At 40.0% G+C, this 20,640-nt stretch overlaps 1 protein-coding gene across 9 annotated transcripts in view; it reads left to right on the top strand.

The window, feature by feature from the left end:
* PPFIA1 (PTPRF interacting protein alpha 1) overlaps positions 1-20,640 on the top strand; it is a 73,213-nt gene that overhangs the window by 21,178 nt on the left and 31,395 nt on the right. For all 9 annotated transcript variants that reach the window (XR_014000753.1, XM_081163661.1, XM_081163658.1 and 6 more), the window contains exons 3-16: positions 2,226-2,327; positions 4,768-4,932; positions 6,803-6,877; positions 7,897-7,998; positions 8,894-9,115; positions 9,851-9,997; positions 10,838-10,972; positions 12,001-12,084; positions 13,392-13,523; positions 14,120-14,182; positions 15,000-15,079; positions 15,640-15,787; positions 17,410-17,633; positions 18,716-18,953. Coding sequence is in view for 8 of the 9 variants with exons in the window: in XM_081163661.1 (XP_081019787.1) it covers positions 2,226-2,327; positions 4,768-4,932; positions 6,803-6,877; positions 7,897-7,998; positions 8,894-9,115; positions 9,851-9,997; positions 10,838-10,972; positions 12,001-12,084; positions 13,392-13,523; positions 14,120-14,182; positions 15,000-15,079; positions 15,640-15,787; positions 17,410-17,633; positions 18,716-18,953 (1,917 nt within the window). In the remaining variant the exon portion in view is untranslated. The remainder of the gene's footprint in view (positions 1-2,225; positions 2,328-4,767; positions 4,933-6,802; positions 6,878-7,896; positions 7,999-8,893; positions 9,116-9,850; positions 9,998-10,837; positions 10,973-12,000; positions 12,085-13,391; positions 13,524-14,119; positions 14,183-14,999; positions 15,080-15,639; positions 15,788-17,409; positions 17,634-18,715; positions 18,954-20,640) is intronic.

The raw sequence follows: 20,640 nt of genomic DNA, 5'->3' as shown, positions 1-20,640 counted from the left end.
TGTGGTCGTACTACTTTGATGAAACTACATCTAAGTCTAAGAAGCATTGCCATCCAAATTGGTATTTGTAAATTATATGGAATGTGTGTTAATGTTTTCTATATTAAAGTGACAGGCCATATATTCACACAGATGGAATGTATATGTACACCCCACCCTTCTAATGCATAGTCATTACTTAGGACAGCTTGCCGCAGTTAAGGTCATCTATATAATACAATAACACTTAATAAAATAGCCATTTAAAGTACAAGAGAGACAAACTGAGCAGATAAAATGGTCATTAGATAGAAACATTATCTACTGAGTTGGAACAGAAGCCTCCTGAAACAAAAAAATAATAATCCTGAACTATTCAACAAAAATAACAAGGGGGAGTCCAGCTGAATCTGAAAGCTAGACTATAGACAAGAAATATCTTGGAAGTAGGGGCATGAGCTAAATCCTTTATAACCTCAGTTAGAATGGAAGGCCACCACCTGTACAGCAGTAAAGATCAGACTTGTTATATAAACTTTCTACATAGGATAGCTGAATGAGCTCCACAAATGCTTTCCTGATTACCTTCTTGATCTTCAGTGTTCTGTTATGCAATCAGAAGTCTGTGGTGCGACTGAAACGGCAATATAGGATACATCCCTATTCTAAAAGAGAGGTGGAAACCTCAAGCCCAGCTGCTGAATGTGACCCTCCAACCCCACCCCACCCTTTACGTGGCCCTTGGAACTCTCCATGGGCCGCAACCCTCACCAGTCTTCCTTCATACCCTCCTTGAGGCAGGTGGGTGTATTTAGAAACCCCTGGCTTTTGTGTGGCTGGGAGAAATCTTAATGTACAAAGGTTAAGAGGCATATCCATTACTCTACCCACTTTTGCCTTTGACCACACACACCTTTGTCTCTAGGTTTGCCCATCATTCTCCTAAAATATGCTCCTTATGACTCCCCACCCCCACCCAAACTTAGGGCTAGGAAATTATTTTTCCTAAGACAATCCATTGCAAGCCGAACTATGACCATAATAAGAGGAGGCAAGAGTTACAACCATGCGGCCAATTTTTGTTGTAAGTGTAGCGCTTGTCCTTTTCTGGTTTTGAGCAAGATCCCCTAAGTTGGGATACTTCTTCTGGCCTTCAGTTACTGTTGCTCGTACACTAACCCTCTTTCTCCTGGTCCAGTCTAGATAGCTAGCATGAGAGAGTGGACAGGGTGAAGTGGAGATCACTCCTCTTCCTCTTGTCACTGCTTGCTCACTTAGACAGGACTGATGGCTGTGCAGCAACAGCAAGGAGTAGCAGAACTGGACCAAAAACCTTGCTGAGGCAATAACCTTGGCAGGTGTTTGATGACATGGACTCCTGACAACAAATATAGGGTAGAACACACATTCTGTTTCCGCCAGATGTCTTCAAAACTCAGGAGATGTTTCTCTACCATAAATCAAGGCGAGGAAGGTGTGATTTCCAGTGGCTAAGAAGTGGGCAAGAAGGTCAATTGTTAATCCTTCTCTTTCTGGGTGCTTTTTTCCTCTCTACCTAGCAAGGGCTCCTAGACTGTGCTTCCATCTGGAAGTGAGTTTGGGGGATTGTAGTTAAGTGAATAGTGAATGGCTTCTTTGCTAGCAGTCTCAGCCTGCTTTAAAGTGGAAAACCTATAGCTGAGTTTTGCAGACAGGCAGTGGAGATGGAATGGGTAGGCCTGCCCTGAAATGTACAGTGGTACCTCGGGTTACATACGCTTCAGGTTACAGACTCCGCTAACCCAGAAATATTACCTCGGGTTAAGAATTTTGCTTCAGGGTGAGAACAGAAATTGCGTGGCAGTGGCGCGGCAGCAGCAGGAGGCCCCATTAGCTAAAGTGGTGCTTCAGGTTAAGAACAGTTTCAGGTTAGGAACGGACCTCTGGAACGAATTAAGTACTTAACCCGAGGTACCACTGTAATGGCAATGCAAGATGCACTGAGCAGGGCTATTAAATGGAACAGAATGGTGTAGTAGCAGGTGGGAAATTCATTTTGCTCAGTGGTGGGAGAAAGGAGGACTAATTTGCTAACTTTATTATTAGCATTAATATTCTACCTTTCTATAAAAATTGAAGTTGGTAGAAGAGGTGAGAGTAGGATTACCTTAGCATAATGCTGCTTTTCTTTTATTTGTTGCCTAACATGTAATGCATTTGTTTGGATGTATTAATAATGAATTCATTCTTGTTTGGTTCAATTCTAGGAGTTTGCGGCACTTACTAAAGAACTTAATGTTTGCAGAGAACAACTCCTTGAAAGGGAAGAAGAAATTGCAGAACTGAAAGCAGAACGAAATAATACAAGGGTTAGTTAATTATCTGATATCATTTTGTTGCTATTGCATGCAATGTTGCTCTTGACTTTGCTTTTTAAATTAAAGGGGGAAGTGAATGGATAGAACCTTAAGCTATGCTCTTACCTTTCTGAATACGGTGCTTCTGTGTGACATGCATGTTTGGGATGTGCAAGGCTTGAAAAAATGAATGAATGAATGAATATATATATAAATTATATAAATATACAACCCTCAAATCAAAATCAGATAAGCTACAGATTGCACTAATAGGGCAATGTATATAACAAGTAAGATGTTATATGCAAGTTGTATTGAGCTAAAAATGCTGCAAACCAGGAAGTTAGTAAATGAATTGTGAGTATGTTTGTGGAAGAGGAAGTATTAACAGCCCAAGGATGACCAAACAGTGTTATTGCCTGGTGTTGCATGCAGACTAACCCAGTACAGTGGTACCTTGGAAGTTGAACTGGAAATCAGGGCTCTGCTTCCAGTTGGCTGCAGGAAGCTCCAGCCAATCGGAAGCTGTGGAAGCCACGTTGGACGTTCGGGTTCCAGAGAACGTTCGCAAACCGGAACACTCACTTCCGGGTTTGCGGTGTTCGGGAGCCAAAACTTTCGACTCACAAGGCGTTCGGGATCCAAGGTGCGACTGTATGAATTTATGCTGGGAAATGTAGTAGAGTGGCTCATGGGTGCATGCCTACTACATGTGTGGGAATGGATATCTTCCTTTTGTACCTACATATTCCACACAGTGAATTTTGGTGTTAATGCAGCAAATATGACTCCTGTGTGATAAAGTATGAATTTGTCCTTACCAGTCAAATGTATTTTTCTGAATGCTGAACTTAAGAGTTTCAGAATGAAATCATAATCATAAATTGCCACCAGGTATGATTTCTTGCCAGTATTGCCCATTGTAAGCTTTGGATATAACATTATTAGCTAAACGTACTGTTTTACCGAGTTCTGGAAATCCCCAGGAGTGCAACCAAAAGCTTGCATGTTTGGACTGGTAGCTTTTGGAGATATCATCTTTACTCCTCCAGGCATAGTTTTGAGAATCAGCTTGAATTTATATTTGGTAGTCAGTGCCAGTAGTTGATTACTTGCCATTGAATCTTTCTAGTTATTCAGGATTAACCCACTTATGTTTCAGTATGGTAATAATAGTATGGTAATTAGAGCATTTGTGATTCAACTGTGTAAAGAATTTTTTTTTGAAAGTGTCATTGGATTTCCTTTATAAAGCCAAATGAAATGTATCACTGCTCAAGATCTTAGGAATCATCTTTTGACCTTTTGGGTAATCATCAATTTTGTCATTCTCTATTTCACCAAATTAGGGCAATACCACACCGGCAAATTTAGCAGCAAGACAGAGCCATCTAAAAACACAGTAGCAGTTCCTGTCTATTTGGGGAAATTCCCAGTATTCAGGAGTATATTTGTAAACTAAAAGGGAGTAGGGATAAAAAACAAAAACCAACCCCATATGGCCTAACAGGGAACTATTCTCAGCGGCTTCTGCAACTTCTGGAATGATGTGTGTGTGTGTGTGTGTGTGTGTGTGTGTGTGTGTGTGTGTGTGTGTGTTGGTGGGAGGATATAGTATATTGCAGATAAGAGGGAATTGGTCTCTTTGAACCAGGTTGGGGAAGGCAGTCCAGCAACAGCTGAAGGACCATGGGTTAGCCAGTTTTACATGGGAGTTTAAATTCTCATAATGCTGAACTGTATCCTTTGTGAAAAACACTGCATAACAATTTTGCTTAATACAATTATAAATGATGCTCAAATTTGCTGTTGTCACTAGTTAAGTAACTTATTGGATCTCAGCTAAAAACATTGCAGGTGATTTATCATTCTATAGGAGACTTTTGCAATTAACTTGCTATGGATGGATCTGGGACCTCTGCAAGGAGGAAAGCAGCTGGGGAGGGCAGTTCTTAGGAGAGGCTAAGCATTTCAGTGGATTTAAAGTGGTGAGGATATAAGACATGTAGAGGTAGATTGTGTAGTTTTATCCTTAGTGAGAAGCTTCCCTGGCTATTAAAGGAATCGCTATAAAGGCTGAGATTACAAGAGAGCATTGATATATGTAAAAATAAATTGCTGGCAGATTATTTATCTGACTTGAGGAAAAAAGAAAACTTTTGAAAATGTCTTCCTATTCTTTTTGGTTAGCAAAGTACATGGTTTTTTCCTCAGTTGAATTTGCCATGAAACTTTCTGGGCTACACAATTTTTCAGGCAGTCAAAGTTAAAAGAGATCATTTTTAAGACAAACAGAATTCTGTAACTCGTGGTCATAAACAATCCATCATTGCGGGTTTGGGGTGCACATTGCATCATGATTTTATTTTCAAACAATAGCATAGCATTTCTCTTCAGATGCTTAGAATGGAATTCATCTGTCTTCCTCATCTAAATTTTGGTTATTTTTCAGCTGCTGTTAGAGCATTTGGAATGTCTTGTCTCCCGGCATGAGCGATCTCTTAGAATGACTGTAGTAAAGAGACAGGCTCAATCTCCAGCAGGCGTTTCTAGTGAAGTAGAAGTTCTCAAAGCACTAAAATCCCTATTTGAACACCACAAAGCCCTTGATGAAAAGGTAAATGTACTGAGTGCATTGTTTATTATTTGAGAAATGTATTTATACATTTGAGAAATGTATAATAAATGGTTATGGCAAACTAATTAAGTGCATTAGTGTAAAAACAGTCTGTCGTTCAAAATTACTCATGTAATGCAAGTGGAAAAAATAGCTGGCTGACTTGTAAAACTTGTTTGTCTTTGTAATAATTAGCTTACCTTTGTAAGTTTACCTTGTTATAACTAGCTTACCTTTCTAAGCAGGTGTCAGCCAGTGAATTGGTCTTCTAAGGCAGTCCCCTTGGTAAAACAAACAGAAAAAGTGAAAATAACACTTGCCTTCTACTTTTGTTCAGTTGAAGCTTGATAGCACTGCTGTCTACTCCAAAATATAGATGCCAGGAAAGTGGTGGCAATGTCAAATTGGAGTGCGACAGTCTTTTATTATGGTGCCTTCCCAGTCCCTTTTCATCGGTTTAGTTCAACTCTTTGTTCCCCTTCTTGCTTCATTCTGTTTCTTCCTCCCTTTTCCCCAGCTGTTGGTATGCGCATAGGGGAAGAGACAGGAAATGAAAACACTTTAATGCATTTGGGTGGTGGGTGGGATCTGTGCCACTTTTAAATTGTGACATAGGAAAAAAAAGAAGTGGTAAGAGCAGAGGGGCCAGCTTAGCCTAATACTGTTAGATGTATATGCTGTAATGCAAGAGAGAGCTTAGCTTCTTCAAGTCCCCTTCCTGACTTCTTCCCCTTCTGAGGGTTGGGACACCCTTCTGAAAAGGTGGGCTGTGATGTAGGGGGCTGAGGGGAAAGGGGATCACTGAAAACAGTGGGTCGTGAGGGAGACGGGGAGGCAGGGAATTCATCCAGTTGCCTCCTGTGTGCTTTTTCTATGACGATATGACTGTCCATCAAACAGTATGGATAGGCATTGTGAAATTTGAAGTTAAGCAGTTGAAGTCCCAATGACTTCAGAAGAGGCTTATCCTTAACTTTGGTTGAACAGTGCCCTTATTTCCCATTTCATAGAAAACGGTGTTCTGTTCAGTAGCTTCCATCTCTTGCTTTTGGGAAGTTCTGGGCATTTAGCCTTTTGAGTAAGCAATCTTACTCAGATCTTTTGAGTAAGCAGTCTTACTCAAATCAATAAACAAGTTCATTTATTTCAATTAATCTACTCTGAGTGTGACTAACATCAGATGGCACACCTGGTCTTTAAGCAAATATTTCATTAGTAGAAAAGCCATAGACGGTGGCTTTTATTGTAAGGATTGTGAGCAGAAATTTGCTCATGGAGTAAGACTTTTGATGTGGTGTAGGGATTGTAGGTGGCTTGGGTTGTGGAAATGAGAACCTTCTACATGATCAAGATTTACCCTTATGCTTGGGCTTTATTGGGTCCAGACCCATAAGGTTTATACAGCGTATTCACAGGTGACATATTGATCAATTGAAATTTTATATTTTAATTGTTATAACAACCAATTTCTATGCTTGTTTAGTCAAGAAAGATGAAATACAATATGATAAAATTAATATATTTAAAATCAATTCATCCTATCTAACCATGATATTGTTACCAGTCCACATTTCTGTAGTATAGCTAATACTATACTCTGAAGCTTGTCTGAGCCAGAGGTTCATTGCCTGCAAATGAAATAGGAGTTCTGAATGTATATTGGCTCCATATTGATTTTGCATAAGCTGCTTGTTGTTTGGCATTCCATAGATATTGGAAGAAATGTTTCGGTTGTTACTTTATTGTTTTTAAGAATTTAAAGATAATGTTCATTTCCAAAAATCAATATATAACTGCATGTAAATCAAAACTTCTGCACAGTTTAGTTTTGGAATTGTTTGTGTTCACACCTTGGCTCTATCTTTTTTAGGTAAGGGAAAGATTACGAGTAGCACTTGAAAGATGTAGCTTGTTGGAGGAAGAACTGGGTACTACACACAAGGAGGTAGGTCATTTCCTTAAAACAAAAACTCCTCTTGTCAGCTCTGAAGGAGCTATTGACTTTTTGAGGGGCCCAAAGAACTATGACTGAAAGGAAAGGGTTAGAATCAGTGAAATGCTCCCATTGCATCTCTTGGTCCTGCTGCAAATTCTAAACACTGATTCAAATGTTTGTGAAGCAGTGTGTCTTCATTCCTTCACTTTATTATTTGTGTACCACTTTCTGACAACTCCCCCCTCAAACTCAAAGCAGCTTACAACAAAGATACGGATGCATTTCAAACACTGCCCCCCCCCCCCGCAAATCATAGCATAGGAAAACCATAACATAGTAACAATTTCATAATACATAGCAAAACAAAAAATTAGTAACATACCCCGAAACACATTCCTATACTATAAATATATAACAAGATTACTTAAACATTCAGCATTCACACAAAAATGACAAGGGAGTTTCACAGTTTCACCTTAGTCCTAGAAACTCCCCTCCCTTGATGTTGCTCACAGTCCCTCTCCTGCAGCAGCTTCTTTGAAGGCTTCCCAAGGGCAAAGGGTGGGGTAGCTAGAAACACCCCTCCCTGTCTTCTGCAGGATAGGGACTTTGTGCAGCTTGGTGATGTTGGGAATACGTTTTCCACGGAGTCTTCTCTCTAAATGCAATCTTTTCAGCTGTGGACATGTCACTGCAAGGTTTCAGTCAGTCCTAAGAGCCAATTCACCCAACTCCATTCACTTATTAAGTAAATGGCAGTCATAGATCATTTGTTTTGCAATAGGTTTCCTGTCTGACAGTTGAGTACTCCTTAAAGGCAAGCTTACCATTTGACAAATATCCTCTAAATAGATTATAGAAATCAGTTCCAATTCTGCTTTAAAATTGAGGGCGGTAGTATATCTGTTGCCTATTCATTCATAAATGCAGAATTTCTATCTTTGCAAATGTTAACTGCTTCTTTTTTAATTTCTGAATTAATATCCTTTATTACCATAACTGAAACAATACTTTAATTTCATTTTCAGTTAATGATTTTGAAAGAACAGAACAATCAGAAAAGAACTCAAGCTGACGGGATGCCTGATGTTAATCATGATCAGGAGAATGCACCTAGCACTAATGGGAAGGTAGGTGGAAACCTTGGTCTTGTAGGGCTTGTTCACTCATCATTTCTGGGGAAATAAATCTTAAACACAGTGTGGGTCTCAGGTGCACCTACACCATCATCTCATTCCGATGAGAAAGTAGTGAGTGAAAGCAGCTTCATACAAACATAAATGTGTTGTCTCTGTCATCTCCTGATCAAACGCTCCAAATCTTTTCAGGTAATGGATTTGTGGTACAGAAAACACCATTTTCAGATAAACATGGTTTCAATTTGATTTACTCATTGTTTCTTGAATCTCTGGCAATGAGACCAGAGACTCATCCCTTTGAAACTTTTCCTCCTAGGAAATAGTTATACAAGATCTCAAAGTAGCTGTTTTACTACAAAGGAATTTCAGAAATAAGACTGGAAAGAGAAGCTGCTGAATTGCAACTCATTACCAAACTTAAAACCATGGAGAGACCTGGTTTGAACAAAGACATTGGATTCTTATCCCATTATACATGACTAAGCCATTTCTCACCTTCTCACCCCTTGCCTTTTCCTGTAAGACCTATTACAGTCGTTAAGAGTCGTCAACAGGCTCATCTCAGCTATCTGCCAATCTCCCATTCCCACCACCCTTCTGAGTAATACCCCTCCCCACCTTCTCACTATATAGAAGGATCTGGCAACTTCTGTTTCAGTGTATCTGAAGAAGTGTGCATGCACACGAAAGCTCATACCAAGAACTAACTTAGTTGGTCTTTAAGGTGCTACTGGAAGGATTTTTTTTATTTTGTCCTAGGAAATAGTAAATGAGCAGACCTTAATCATGCCTGAATTATGACAGCTTTAACTTGAAAAATTATGGTAGTATGTAGTACATCATATTGTACTGGTCTTCTAAAAATAATAATTTTATTTCCAAATAGAGATCTTCCAATGGCTCTCTAAGTCATGATGAAGACCTTGCTAAAGTAATAGAACTTCAAGATGTCATAGAGATGCAAACTAAAGAGCAGGCTCAAATGAAAGAACGTATAACGGCCCTTTCTAACAGAGTAGCAGAACTGGAAGAAGATCTTGATACCGCTAGGAAAGATCTAATAAAATCTGAAGAAATGAACACAAAGTTGCAAAGAGATGTAAGAGAGGTAAGGAAATGTCAGTTTTTTGTTTGTGACTTAATGGAAGGATGAGCAAACATGTTTTAATAAACTCTCAAGTGGAATTTTAAAACTTGTATTTGTAGTTGGCTGTATGAACTTCTGTTCAAAAATTCTCTTTTTTCTGGGTTTTACATGCAGTGTGAATCTTGATTTGGCAGCCATATAAATTAATGTTCTGATCGGGGGGAAATCCAAGTCTGTTTTTATTAACTTCTGCATAGGCTGGCACCTGATTAATATGATTACTGGTGGATCTTGAAAAGATGAGCACCTCCTCTTAAAAGGGCTGAAGTAACCACATCACATACTTTGGTATTGAGTATATACATAAACTAGGGATTCAAAGAACTATTTAGGCTTAAAGCTTACAATTACCCCTGTAAATCTTGACTGTTTTGCTTGGAACAATCTACAATTATTCCTTATCACAACTTCTTTTGAAGCACTCCTCATTTTCCAAAGCATATTATTATAGATTGGAAACTTTTGCAAATCTTGATCTTGAACTTGTTAAGATCAGTAAGAATTGGCAACTTCCATAGTGTCAAGGCCCATGAAGTAAAAGAAAGGTGCAATTATTTCAAAGGATCTTTTGATCCCTCTTATATTTCCATGCCTGATTTCTCAAGACAGTCTATTAAACACACTTAATGAAGAGAGACTATTTAACACTTAGGGACTATGTATTTCCTTAATCTCCTTACAATTTTTACAACTTAGGCAATGGCTCAAAAGGAAGATATGGAAGAGCGAATCACAACCCTTGAAAAACGCTACCTCGCTGCACAACGTGAAGCTACATCCGTGCATGACCTCAATGATAAACTTGAAAACGAAATTGCTAATAAAGATTCTCTGCACCGACAGGTAGAAACTGTTAATTATAGTAATAAAGCAAAACTTTATCTAGCTGTGATAGCTCTCCATAATCTGCTTAACATACTTGATATGAGAAATATGAAAGAGACAACTTTGCAGCAGCGCAGGTAAGAATGCCATGCATTCACAAAGAATTAAATAACCGGTTTTATGCAACAGTTGTGTGAGAACAAGGCCACTTGTGCAATTGAACTTTCCCACCATCTACTCCCCCCAAAAACTGCTTCTGGGGTGGGGTTCCTCAGGAAAAAAAGGGTTGGAATATCACCTGGGGGACAGCAGCAGGAAGAAATAATCTAAGAAAATTTGCCAGCCTTGCACTTCAATAAGTGACTTGCACAATAGGTAAAAATATTCAGTTTGTTGGTGATATAACTAGTTAGTCTATATGTGTTGTATATATCTAACTATAACCAGAAAAATGGCTTGTATACTGTACAGATGGCCATGGGTAAACTCAACAGAGCATGATGTTAGGAGCTTATTATTTATTTTAAAAATTGTATCCTGTTGTTTACAGTAGCATTCCATCCTTGGTTATTTTTGTAGTGTACTGTATGTTGGAAATGAACTTCTGAATTTCCATTTGAAACGCTTATACCATGTTCATATGTTGCTCATGAAAATTATCTGCGTTTGTGAGCAGTGTTGTGTGCGAGACAACTTGCATGATCTTGGAAGCTAATAAAAGCTATTCCCTACGATTTCACACAGATTTTCTCACAACATGACTGTTCAATACCAATAAAAAGAGCTTTTGAAAGTAACATTTGGAAAAATATATGGAGCAGTAGTTATAAGTAAATTAATGGTTTCTTGCCTTGCTAGAGTGAAGATAAGAACAGGCAGTTACAGGAGCGACTGGAACTAGCTGAGCAAAAATTGCAGCAGACTCTCAGAAAAGCAGAGACTCTGCCAGAGGTGGAGGCTGAACTGGCTCAGAGAGTTGCAGCACTTACAAAGGTAGGGCTGTGATACTTTGTACTGTGAAAAACTGTGTCTTCAGTGGAAACAATTTGTTCTTGGTAATTTAGTTCTAATCCCACCCTTCACCCTGGGCTAACAAATACTTGACATAGTACAGTGGTGCCCCGCAAGGCGAATGCCTCGCAAGACGAAAAACTCGCTAGACGAAAGGGTTTTGCGGTTTTTGAGCTGCTTCGCAAGACGAATTTCCCTATGGGCTTGCTTCGCAAGACGAAAACGTCTTGCGTTTTTTGCAAGTTTGTTTCCTTTTTCTTAACATCGTTAATACAGTTGCGACTTGACTTTGAGGAGCAACTCATAGAACGCGGTGTGGTAGCCTTTTTTGAGGTTTTTGGCGATTTTTGAAGCTTTTCCAAAACTTTTCCGACACCGTGCTTCGCAAGACGAAAAATTCGCTAGACGAAAAACTCGCGGAACGAATTAATTTCGTCTCGCGAGGCAGCACTGTACTTTATATTTATATGATTTCTTAGTTCTGTAACATAAAACAATTCATGTTTTTATAGTTTGGAGGTTGCTTGAGCAACTCTTATGTCAGCTGTAGGTGTTGCATTATAAAGTCCTTCTGCATTTCCTGGTGGAGTAAACTATATCCTCAAGCAATGTTATGCCCAGCATTTACAAATGGATTATTGGCTGCCTTTTATAGTCTTCATGTTGTTGTTGTTATTGTTGTTACCACCTTTCCTGTTCCTTATTGTCTTTTGTTACCTGACATTTGCCTCCTGGGAATTCTGCAGCTAAATTTGCTAAACAGTTGGAACATAATCCAAGCTAAGGAAGGCCAAATTTGTACAAGTGATGTTAATCCTTATTCTGCATGCATGGTTTTTAAAAAACCATTAAAATGAAAGGTAGTAGGGAAGAAACAGTGTTCAATGTATTTTATTCCATTGCAGTGTGTGAACAGAAATAGCGGTCTGCATAAATCACAAAATTCTCATTTGCTAATAGTTTTTCTGGGTGAATTTTCAAATTTTAATTAGCAGTATGATTTATAATAGGCTGAAGAAAGACATGGTAACATTGAAGAACGATTGAGGCAGATGGAAGCCCAGCTAGAGGAGAAAAATCAGGAATTGCTAAGGGTATGTTAAAGCAGTGATTACTGCCATCTCCCCTCATCCTACTTTCAAACTTGAAAAAAAAATCAGGTTAGCAATGCAAAGTGTAGGCTTATATTCCTCATAAAGTGAACTGAATGGGCAAGCTTTTATCTTAGAATCATAGAATCATAGAATCATAGAATCATAGAGTTGGAAGAGACCACAAGGGCCATCGAGTCCAACCCCCTGCCAAGCAGGAAACACCATCAGAGCACTCCTGACATATGGTTGTCAAGCCTCTGCTTAAAGACCTCCAAAGTAGGAGACTCCACCACACTCCTTGGCAGCAAATTCCACTGTCGAACAGCTCTTACTGTCAGGAAGTTCTTCCTAATGTTTAGGTGGAATCTTCTTTCTTGTAGTTTGGATCCATTGCTCCGTGTCCGCTTCTCTGGAGCAGCAGAAAACAACCTTTCTCCCTCCTCTATGTGACATCCTTTTATATATTTGAACATGGCTATCATATCACCCCTTAACCTCCTCTTCTCCAGGCTAAACATGCCCAGCTCCCTTAGCCGTTCCTCATAAGGCATCGTTTCCAGGCCTTTGACCATTTTGGTTGCCCTCCTCTGGACACGTTCCAGTTTGTCAGTGTCCTTCTTGAATTGTGGTGCCCAGAACTGGACACAGTACTCCAGGTGTGGTCTGACCAGAGCAGAATACAGTGGCACTATTACTTCCCTTGATCTAGATGCTATACTCCTATTGATGCAGCCCAGAATTGCATTGGCTTTTTTAGCTGCCGCGTCACACTGTTGGCTCATGTCAAGTTTGTGGTCAACCAAGATTCCAAGTTTGTGGTCAACCAAGATTAAGATAAAAGGTATCTTAACTGGATACTTGAAGTACCTGCATGGGCCTTGGATGTTCAATAGCACTGGTGGATGATTTGGCTTCTTAGAACAATGTCAGCTCCTATAACTAAATTTTTAAATAACTAATTAGAGAACATGTTTAGTGAAAGGATCTCTTGTACAGCTGCTGTCAAAATTATCAGTGGCTAAAAGTTCTGGAAGCTATCATAATAAATATTCTTCAGAATTACATTGCTATTTTTTTAAGGGCAGGCTCAGGCTTGAATCTGGAAAAGCAAATATATATTATGCTATAAATTAGAGCATCATGAAAAATATGTATAGCACAATAACTTTGGGACCTTCACTATTTCTACAAATTAAAGACAGAAAAAAGAGTTGGCTTATGTGATTTTTGCTTTTGGATGTGTACAAATGCTCATAAACTCACTTTGTTTCTTATTATGCCCTTTTCCCGCACATCCCAAAATCTAGGCTCGACAAAGAGAGAAAATGAATGAAGAGCATAATAAACGTTTATCTGATACCGTTGATAAACTTTTGTCTGAATCCAATGAGAGACTTCAGCTTCACCTTAAAGAAAGAATGGCTGCCCTGGAAGACAAAGTAATTGCGAATGTTATGAATGTTGCTTGAAATGCAACAGCAGCTTCAGTTGTAGTTTACCAATTTATTGATGGATATTTAGCCTGCTGTTTATGGCAAGACAGAGAGCCAGCGAAAGAACTATATAAACCGTGGGGATGTCTAGTGCACAGCTGTGGTAACACTACTACTTTGTTATGGGCAGAGAAACTTCTCCTAGGAATATACCTTTTGTGTTAAGTGTGTTAAAACGGTGGTGTGAGGTTCCTGCTCTGCAATCTGCTGCTCTTTTTACAGCTTTGGCTACTTGTAGATAGATGGCTCTTTAGATGGATGGATGGATGGATAGATCTTTTGTTAAGCGAATTTTATTATACACCACCCTGGAACCAGGTGATAAAGAACTATATGTAGTTCTCTTATATTAATGTTTATCTTATTTAAGGAGAGTGTACAAGAGCTCATGTATCTTAAATTGAGCCAAAGAGGCAAACAAGTAGAGTTAAACAAGCAGGTGCTCACATCTATAACTTTTTGATAGTATTTAAAAACTTTAAAATGCTAAGTATTGCAAAGGGTCACATTCTAAAGTCCTAATGAACTTAATTTTGTTCCAGAATGCTCTTCTTCGTGAAGTTGAAAATGCTAAGAAACACGTTGAAGAGCTTCAGAATGAAAAGGTATTGACTGAAAATGAAATGCATTACTTTATAGCATGGTTGTAAAGCAGTGAAACAAAATTAGGCATGAGAAAAAGAATAAATTACCACAACTGTTAAAAAAAATGCCTGCTTCGAAGTTGATTGTACCACAGATCATGCTGCAACAGCCCAAGGATCACTAATGCCCGGAAAGCATACATCTGTAATGGAGTCATTTTTTGTTTAGACATTCCCAGAAACTTGCTGAGGTTTTTTCTCTTTACAGTAGGGGTGGCTAACTTCCATTTTGGGGCCTAATTACACCTCCCCCATGTAATTCTTTCTGCCCCCTGATCCCACTGATGTTGGTGGAAGTAGCAAAAAGAAAAAATGTAGTAGATGCAGTACTAACGTTGACATATTGCCCCTTCTATAGTCATCAGATTGATCATTTGACAGAAGAGGGGTCTATAACCCCCTTCAGATAATCTGCATGGATTATTTGAGGAGGGGGAGTTGTGCATGTGAGAGCCTGGTTCCCTGGAGGGTTGGCCCAAAGGTAAATGTGGCTCTTGAGCCAAAACTGGTTAGCCATCCCAGCTGTTGGGGTGCAGGGAGGAATAGACCCAGTCCCCTGTCCTTTGAAATATCATAGTTATTCAGAGCCATTCTAGAAATAATAAGTATGTGAGGGACAGTTGACCAAAATGGTTTTTGAAAAAACTTTTCATTGAGATGGGCCTTGAACATTAGAAATTCAAAATAATACTAACCTTATGAACCAATGTATGTGATTTATGTTTTGAAAAGAAATATATAAGGGTAAAAGGAATTTATTACTTGCTTTCCTTTGTAGGATCAACTGGTACTAAACATTGAAGCGATGAGGTCTGAAAATGACCAGATGAGGATCAGAGGCCCTTCCCTTCATCATAGGTATAAGTAATAACACATATGCTTTTCTTCATTATAAAGTATTGCTAGATGAATGCCTGCGTCTAAATTACCGCCTCTCCTGGTATGCCCCACAGAGAAACTTACGGTCTTCAAATAAAAACATCTTGAAGGTCCCAGGCCACAGAGAAGTTAGGCTGGCCTCAACTAGAGCCAGGGCTTTTTCGGCTGTGGCTCCGATCTGGTGGAACACTCTGTCACAAGAGACCAGGGCCCTGCGGGACTTGACATCTTTCCGCAGGGCCTGCAAGACAGAGCTGTTCCACCAGGCCTTTGGCCAGGGCACAGCCTGACTCCCTCCCTCGGCAGTCTTCGCGGAGCTCTGGCCCAATGGTTGCCAGTGGCTTGAATTAATTAATTTTATAATGAATGATTTTAGAGTGTTGCTTATGCTGTACTTTTGTACTGTTTTATTGTTGTTAGCCGCCCTGAGCCCGGCTTCGGCTGGGGAGGGCGGGATATAAATAAAATTTATTATTATTACTAACATTTGAGAGAGTGTCTCTTATTAATGCAAAATATGGTATCTGCTCTGGTTTCAGTCGACCACATCTGGGTAGTGTGCCAGATTTCAGATATCCACTGGCACCTTCAGCCATAGCTGACAATCAAACAGATTCTTATAGCACCTCAGTGTTAAGACGTCCACAAAAAGGACGTTTGGCAGCTCTGCGAGATGAACCTTCAAAGGTATGAACTTTTTGTTAAAGCACTCTTATAATAGCATGTTTTAACACATAGTTTTTCATCTCAAAGCTATAAGAAGCCTATTGAAATGATATTTATATATACAAAATAAGGTCCATATTAAAACAAGTTTGAAGATGTTCTTGACTATCAAAGACTTGAGGGTGGATCAAAAGTACTACTTGCAAAATGTGACTTAAAACTCTGTGACTTTTTGATCCAGCGGAGGCTTTCATGAATGGAAGGGAAAGGGAGGGTGATTGATTGACAGGTTTCTTTTGCAATTTCCCCTTTCTTACGCAGCCCTCCCATGCTATTCTGGACAGTCCCCCCAAACCCCACCCTGGTGGGGCAGAGGGAAAGAGGAATAAGAAAATAAAATAAAATAGTCTCATTCTCCCTTGTTCACAGAAGCCTCTGCTGGGTCAAAGAACCGTCCATGAACAGAATAACAGGGTAGCGCAAACCAAAAAAGGGGTGTTACTATGAAAAGAAGCAAAAAACATGCAGAAGGAAAAAAGAAAACGATTTACCGTATTTTTCGCCCTATAGGACGCACTTTTTCCCCTCCAAAAATGAAGGGGAAATGTGTGTGCGTCCAATGGGGTGAATGCAGGCTTTCGCTGAAGCCTGGAGAGCGAGAGGGGTCGGTGCGCACTGACCCCTCTCGCTCTCCAGGCTTCAGGAAGCTATCCGCAAGCCTTGGGAGCCCGCAGGAGTTCCCGCTGGGCTCCCACGGCTTGCGGAGAGCTGCCTGCATCCCGAAGCCTGGGGCGCGCACCCCGGGCTTTGGGCAGCTCTCTGCAAGCCTGGGGAGACCAGCGCGACGTCGTGCCGGGCTCCCTAGGCTTGCGGATAGCAGTCTGTTCAGGGGGCTGGGGTCGGGGGAAGCTCGGGCTTCCCCCGCCCCAGCCCCATGCCGGGGGGGGGGGAATATTTTTTTTCTTTCTCCCCCCCCCAAAAAAAAACACTAGGTGTGCCCTATGGGGCGAAAAATATGGTATTACTTATCTAATTTGTACCCCTCTGGACCAAGGAAACTCAGATATGTAGAAGTTCCATATGAAATTCCTTTATGAAGGAACAGAGTGGTCTGATCATTTTCTTTTTCCTACCAGCTAAAGCTGTGCACCTAGTTCCAAATGCTGGATTTGAATTATTTGTGTGAAGTAATAAATAGACGGTATAGCTGCTTTGACACACTGAGTTAATTGTGGGAAGCTGGATTACTGGATTTTGGATGTCCTCCCCCCCCCCCCGCTGATTACTGTTAGGCAGCTAGAATGAGGTCATGACAAAAACAAAATTCTCATCTAAAAAACTGAAGTTTCCAAAGCTATTCAAGAAACTTAAGTAATGGAATTATCTTTTGTTTCACTTACATAATGTTGCATTTATGTACTATATCTTGATTTTTTATAATCTATCTTATTCGATAGAAATAACAATGACTATGAACATGATATTACAATTATTGTTTTGGTTTTATTGCATTCTTAATATTGCTGCCTTGATGGATTACTGCAGCATGTAAGTTAAGTCTTAGTGATTTTATCTGTCTATCTTATCTATATGTTAACTGAGAGAAATTTGCAATTAAAACTCAGATCACACATATTAAACAGGTTCAGACTCTTAATGAGCAAGACTGGGAGCGTGCACAGCAAGCAAGTGTGTTGGCAAATGTTGCACAAGCCTTTGAGAGCGATGTTGATATCTCAGATGGTGAGGATGACAGAGAAACAATATTCAGCTCAGTTGACATCTTGTCACCTAGTGGTCAGGCAGATGCCCAGACTTTAGCCATGATGCTTCAGGAACAGTTGGATGCCATCAACAATGAAATTAGGTACAGTATACATTTGTATCATTAACTTAAATTTCCATTATTTGATGAGAGAATGTATTCTTCCTGTACGTCTAGTTTGTTTACTCTCATTTCTTTTCGTTCACAGAAGTTATAGCAATAGGTGTGTTTAATTTAACCAGTGCTCTTCATTTGTATGGATATAGATATGATTTTTCTACATTGTCAGTTTGCCATAGTTCTTGAAAAATTAACTCAATGTGATTATTTCTAACTGCTGTGGTAGTAGCATGGCTTCTCCAAACAGCATGAATCTTTACTTTTTCTTAATGAAGGACCATGTCTGTGAACACAGAGCAAAAATTTAAGATCTGCTGTATTTGGTTATTTTGTGAGTGTTGAATCATTTGCCTTAAAGACAAGCAGCAAATTATTTTTCATGAAAAAGAGCTTTAAGTAAATTTAATGTCCCTACCTAGCTTTAATAGAAGCTGCCACTCTTGAAGAATTCACCCCCCCCAAAGGGATATATATGCAGAGAACAGTGTAGGAGTTAGTACAGAGGCTGCAGGCTGGGGGCAAAATGCAAAAATAGCCTCACTATCTTATTTCCTCACAGAAGTCTCTGTTAGATCAAATACTTCATATATCCATGAAGGGATAGTGTTGGATGCAGTCCCAAATGAGTACCTGTTCAGTAGAATTCCAATAGTAATACTGTACCTTTCATGAGGACTTGTAAAGAAGTACAGTGGAACCTTTGTTCTCAAACTTAATCATTTCCAGAAGTCCATTTGACTCCTGCAACTGTTTGAAATCCAAGGCGCGGCTTCTTATTAGCTGCAGGAGCTTCCTGCACTCAAGCGGAAGCTACGTCGGACATTCGGCTTCCAAAAACCTTTTGAAAACCGAAACACTTACTTCCGGGTTATCACCGTTCGGGAGCCGATTTGTTTGTCAACTAAGCCATTTGAGAACCTTAAACTGTACCCTTAAACAGCTTATCATAACTTGAGTTATTGATGAAAATAGCAAATGTTAATTGATGGCAGTGAAACTTTGATAACATTGGCAGATACACTGCATAAAGGAATTGCATTCTTTCTTTCTTTCTTTCTTTTCAGACTGATACAAGAAGAAAAGGAAAACACGGAGCAGCGAGCAGAGGAAATTGAAAGCCGTGTTGGTAGTGGGAGTTTAGAGAATCTTGGCCGGTTTCGGTCACTGAGCTCTCTTCCTCCTCCTCCCTTTCCTGGTGGCTCCCTTTCTGGCTCCTCTCCACCTGGCAGTGGTCGTTCCACCCCGCGGCGAATGCCACATAGTCCTGCTCGAGAAGTGGACAGACTAGGCATCATGACGCTAGTAAGTGTTTCTGTTTTCCTCCCACACACCCCAGGGTGGAAATCCCTATGATTAGCTCTTGTGTTGTTCCCCATTTTTCTGTGTGTCTTGTATTCTTGTGTTTGCGTACTGGTCAGCTTTATCAGGAATTCCAGACTGTTTGCATGTAGCATGCAGCCACCTAATCCCCCACCCATCAGAAGTTGTCTAGTGTATGTTCAAGTTAATTTGGAACGGAATGTTGGAAACTTACCATGAATGTTAAACATGAGTTGAGTCTCTGGGAGGTGTCCAAGGCTACATCCTTCTAGGTAGAGATAAAAGATACAGTGGTGCCCCGCAAGACGAAATTAATTCATTCCGCAAGTTTTGTCGTCTAGCGAATTTTTCGTCTTGCGAATCACAAAATCCCATAGGAATGCATTGAAAATCAATTAATGCGTTCCTATGGTCAAAAAAAGTCCAAACAAAGCCAAATTTGGTACAACAACAGTTTATTAACTGCTCTTTAAAGTCACACATACTGTAAAAAGCAGTTCAAAAATTGAAGGGAAAATAAATTAACTTTATAAACAAAACATGTCTTTGTTTTTAGACAAAGGAAACAAAGTCGCGAGACGTTTTCGTCTTGCGAAACAAGCCCATAGGGAAATTCGTCTTGCGAGGCAAATTGAAAACGGAAAAACCTTTCGTCTAGCGAGTTTTTTGTCTTGCGAGGCATTCGTCTTGCGAGGTACCACTGTACAGGTAAAGGACCTCTGGACAGTTAAGTCCAGCCAAAGGCGACTATAGGGTGCGGCGCTCATGGAGGGAGCTGGCGTTTGTCCACAGACAGCTTTCCTGGTCATGTGGCCATGACTAAACTGTTTCTGGTTCAATGGAACACGATGAAGAGTGCCAGAGTGCACAGAAATGCTATTTACTTGCACTGGTGTGCTTTCAAACTGCAAGGCTGGCAGGTGCTGGGTCAGAGCAATGGGCGCTCACCTCATTGCACGGAGTCAAACTGCCAACCTTCCGATCAGCAAGCCCAAGAGGCTCAGTGGTTTAGACCACAGCGCCACCCACTCTAGGTATAGAGTTGCAACTAATCACATTTACACTGCATTCCCCTCTTACCTGGCTTTTCCATCTCTCTTGGCTTCCTTCCAAGGTCTCTAGTCCAGGGCCTTGGGTACTCTTTTTGTTCTTGCTTGTGCTGTTCCTTTTCCTCGTTTCTACAATGCATTTTGCTCAGCTTTGACATGAAATGTTCAGCAGGGGGAGGGGATTGTGATTCCCATTTCCTACCTTTCAAGCAGGAGAAACGAGAATTTACTTGGTCATCTCCAAGGGACTCAGCCCAAAACCAATGTTTATGGAAGGTTTCTGACATTTTGGTCCATGGTAGAAGAAGCAGAAAGAGCACTCTACTTCTGTCCTTTATTTTTGTGGCTTTTAGAAAATTAGTTAAAAATAATCCCTCATGTAAAAAAAAAAGTCATTTATAGCAATGCTTAACTAGCATTAAAAATCCAATTTTTAAAACTGACGTGTGATACTGCAGCAACAATACATGAAGGTAATTTACACTCCAGAGTGATCTCTTACTTATGGTTAAGGTATTCCACCCATTATGTCTGTATCAATCTTAAATGCTGCTTTCCAGGGTTATGCTTAAATATTTTCAGTATAGAGAAGTGGTCTGTTTGAGCAATGGTTTCATGAA

Source organism: Podarcis bocagei (genome assembly GCF_964188305.1).
Source record: "Podarcis bocagei genome assembly, chromosome: 1".
NCBI classification, from domain to species: domain Eukaryota; kingdom Metazoa; phylum Chordata; class Lepidosauria; order Squamata; family Lacertidae; genus Podarcis; species Podarcis bocagei.
The sequence above is the reverse complement of the archived record's forward strand: the minus strand, read 5'-3'. Positions and strand labels throughout refer to the sequence as shown.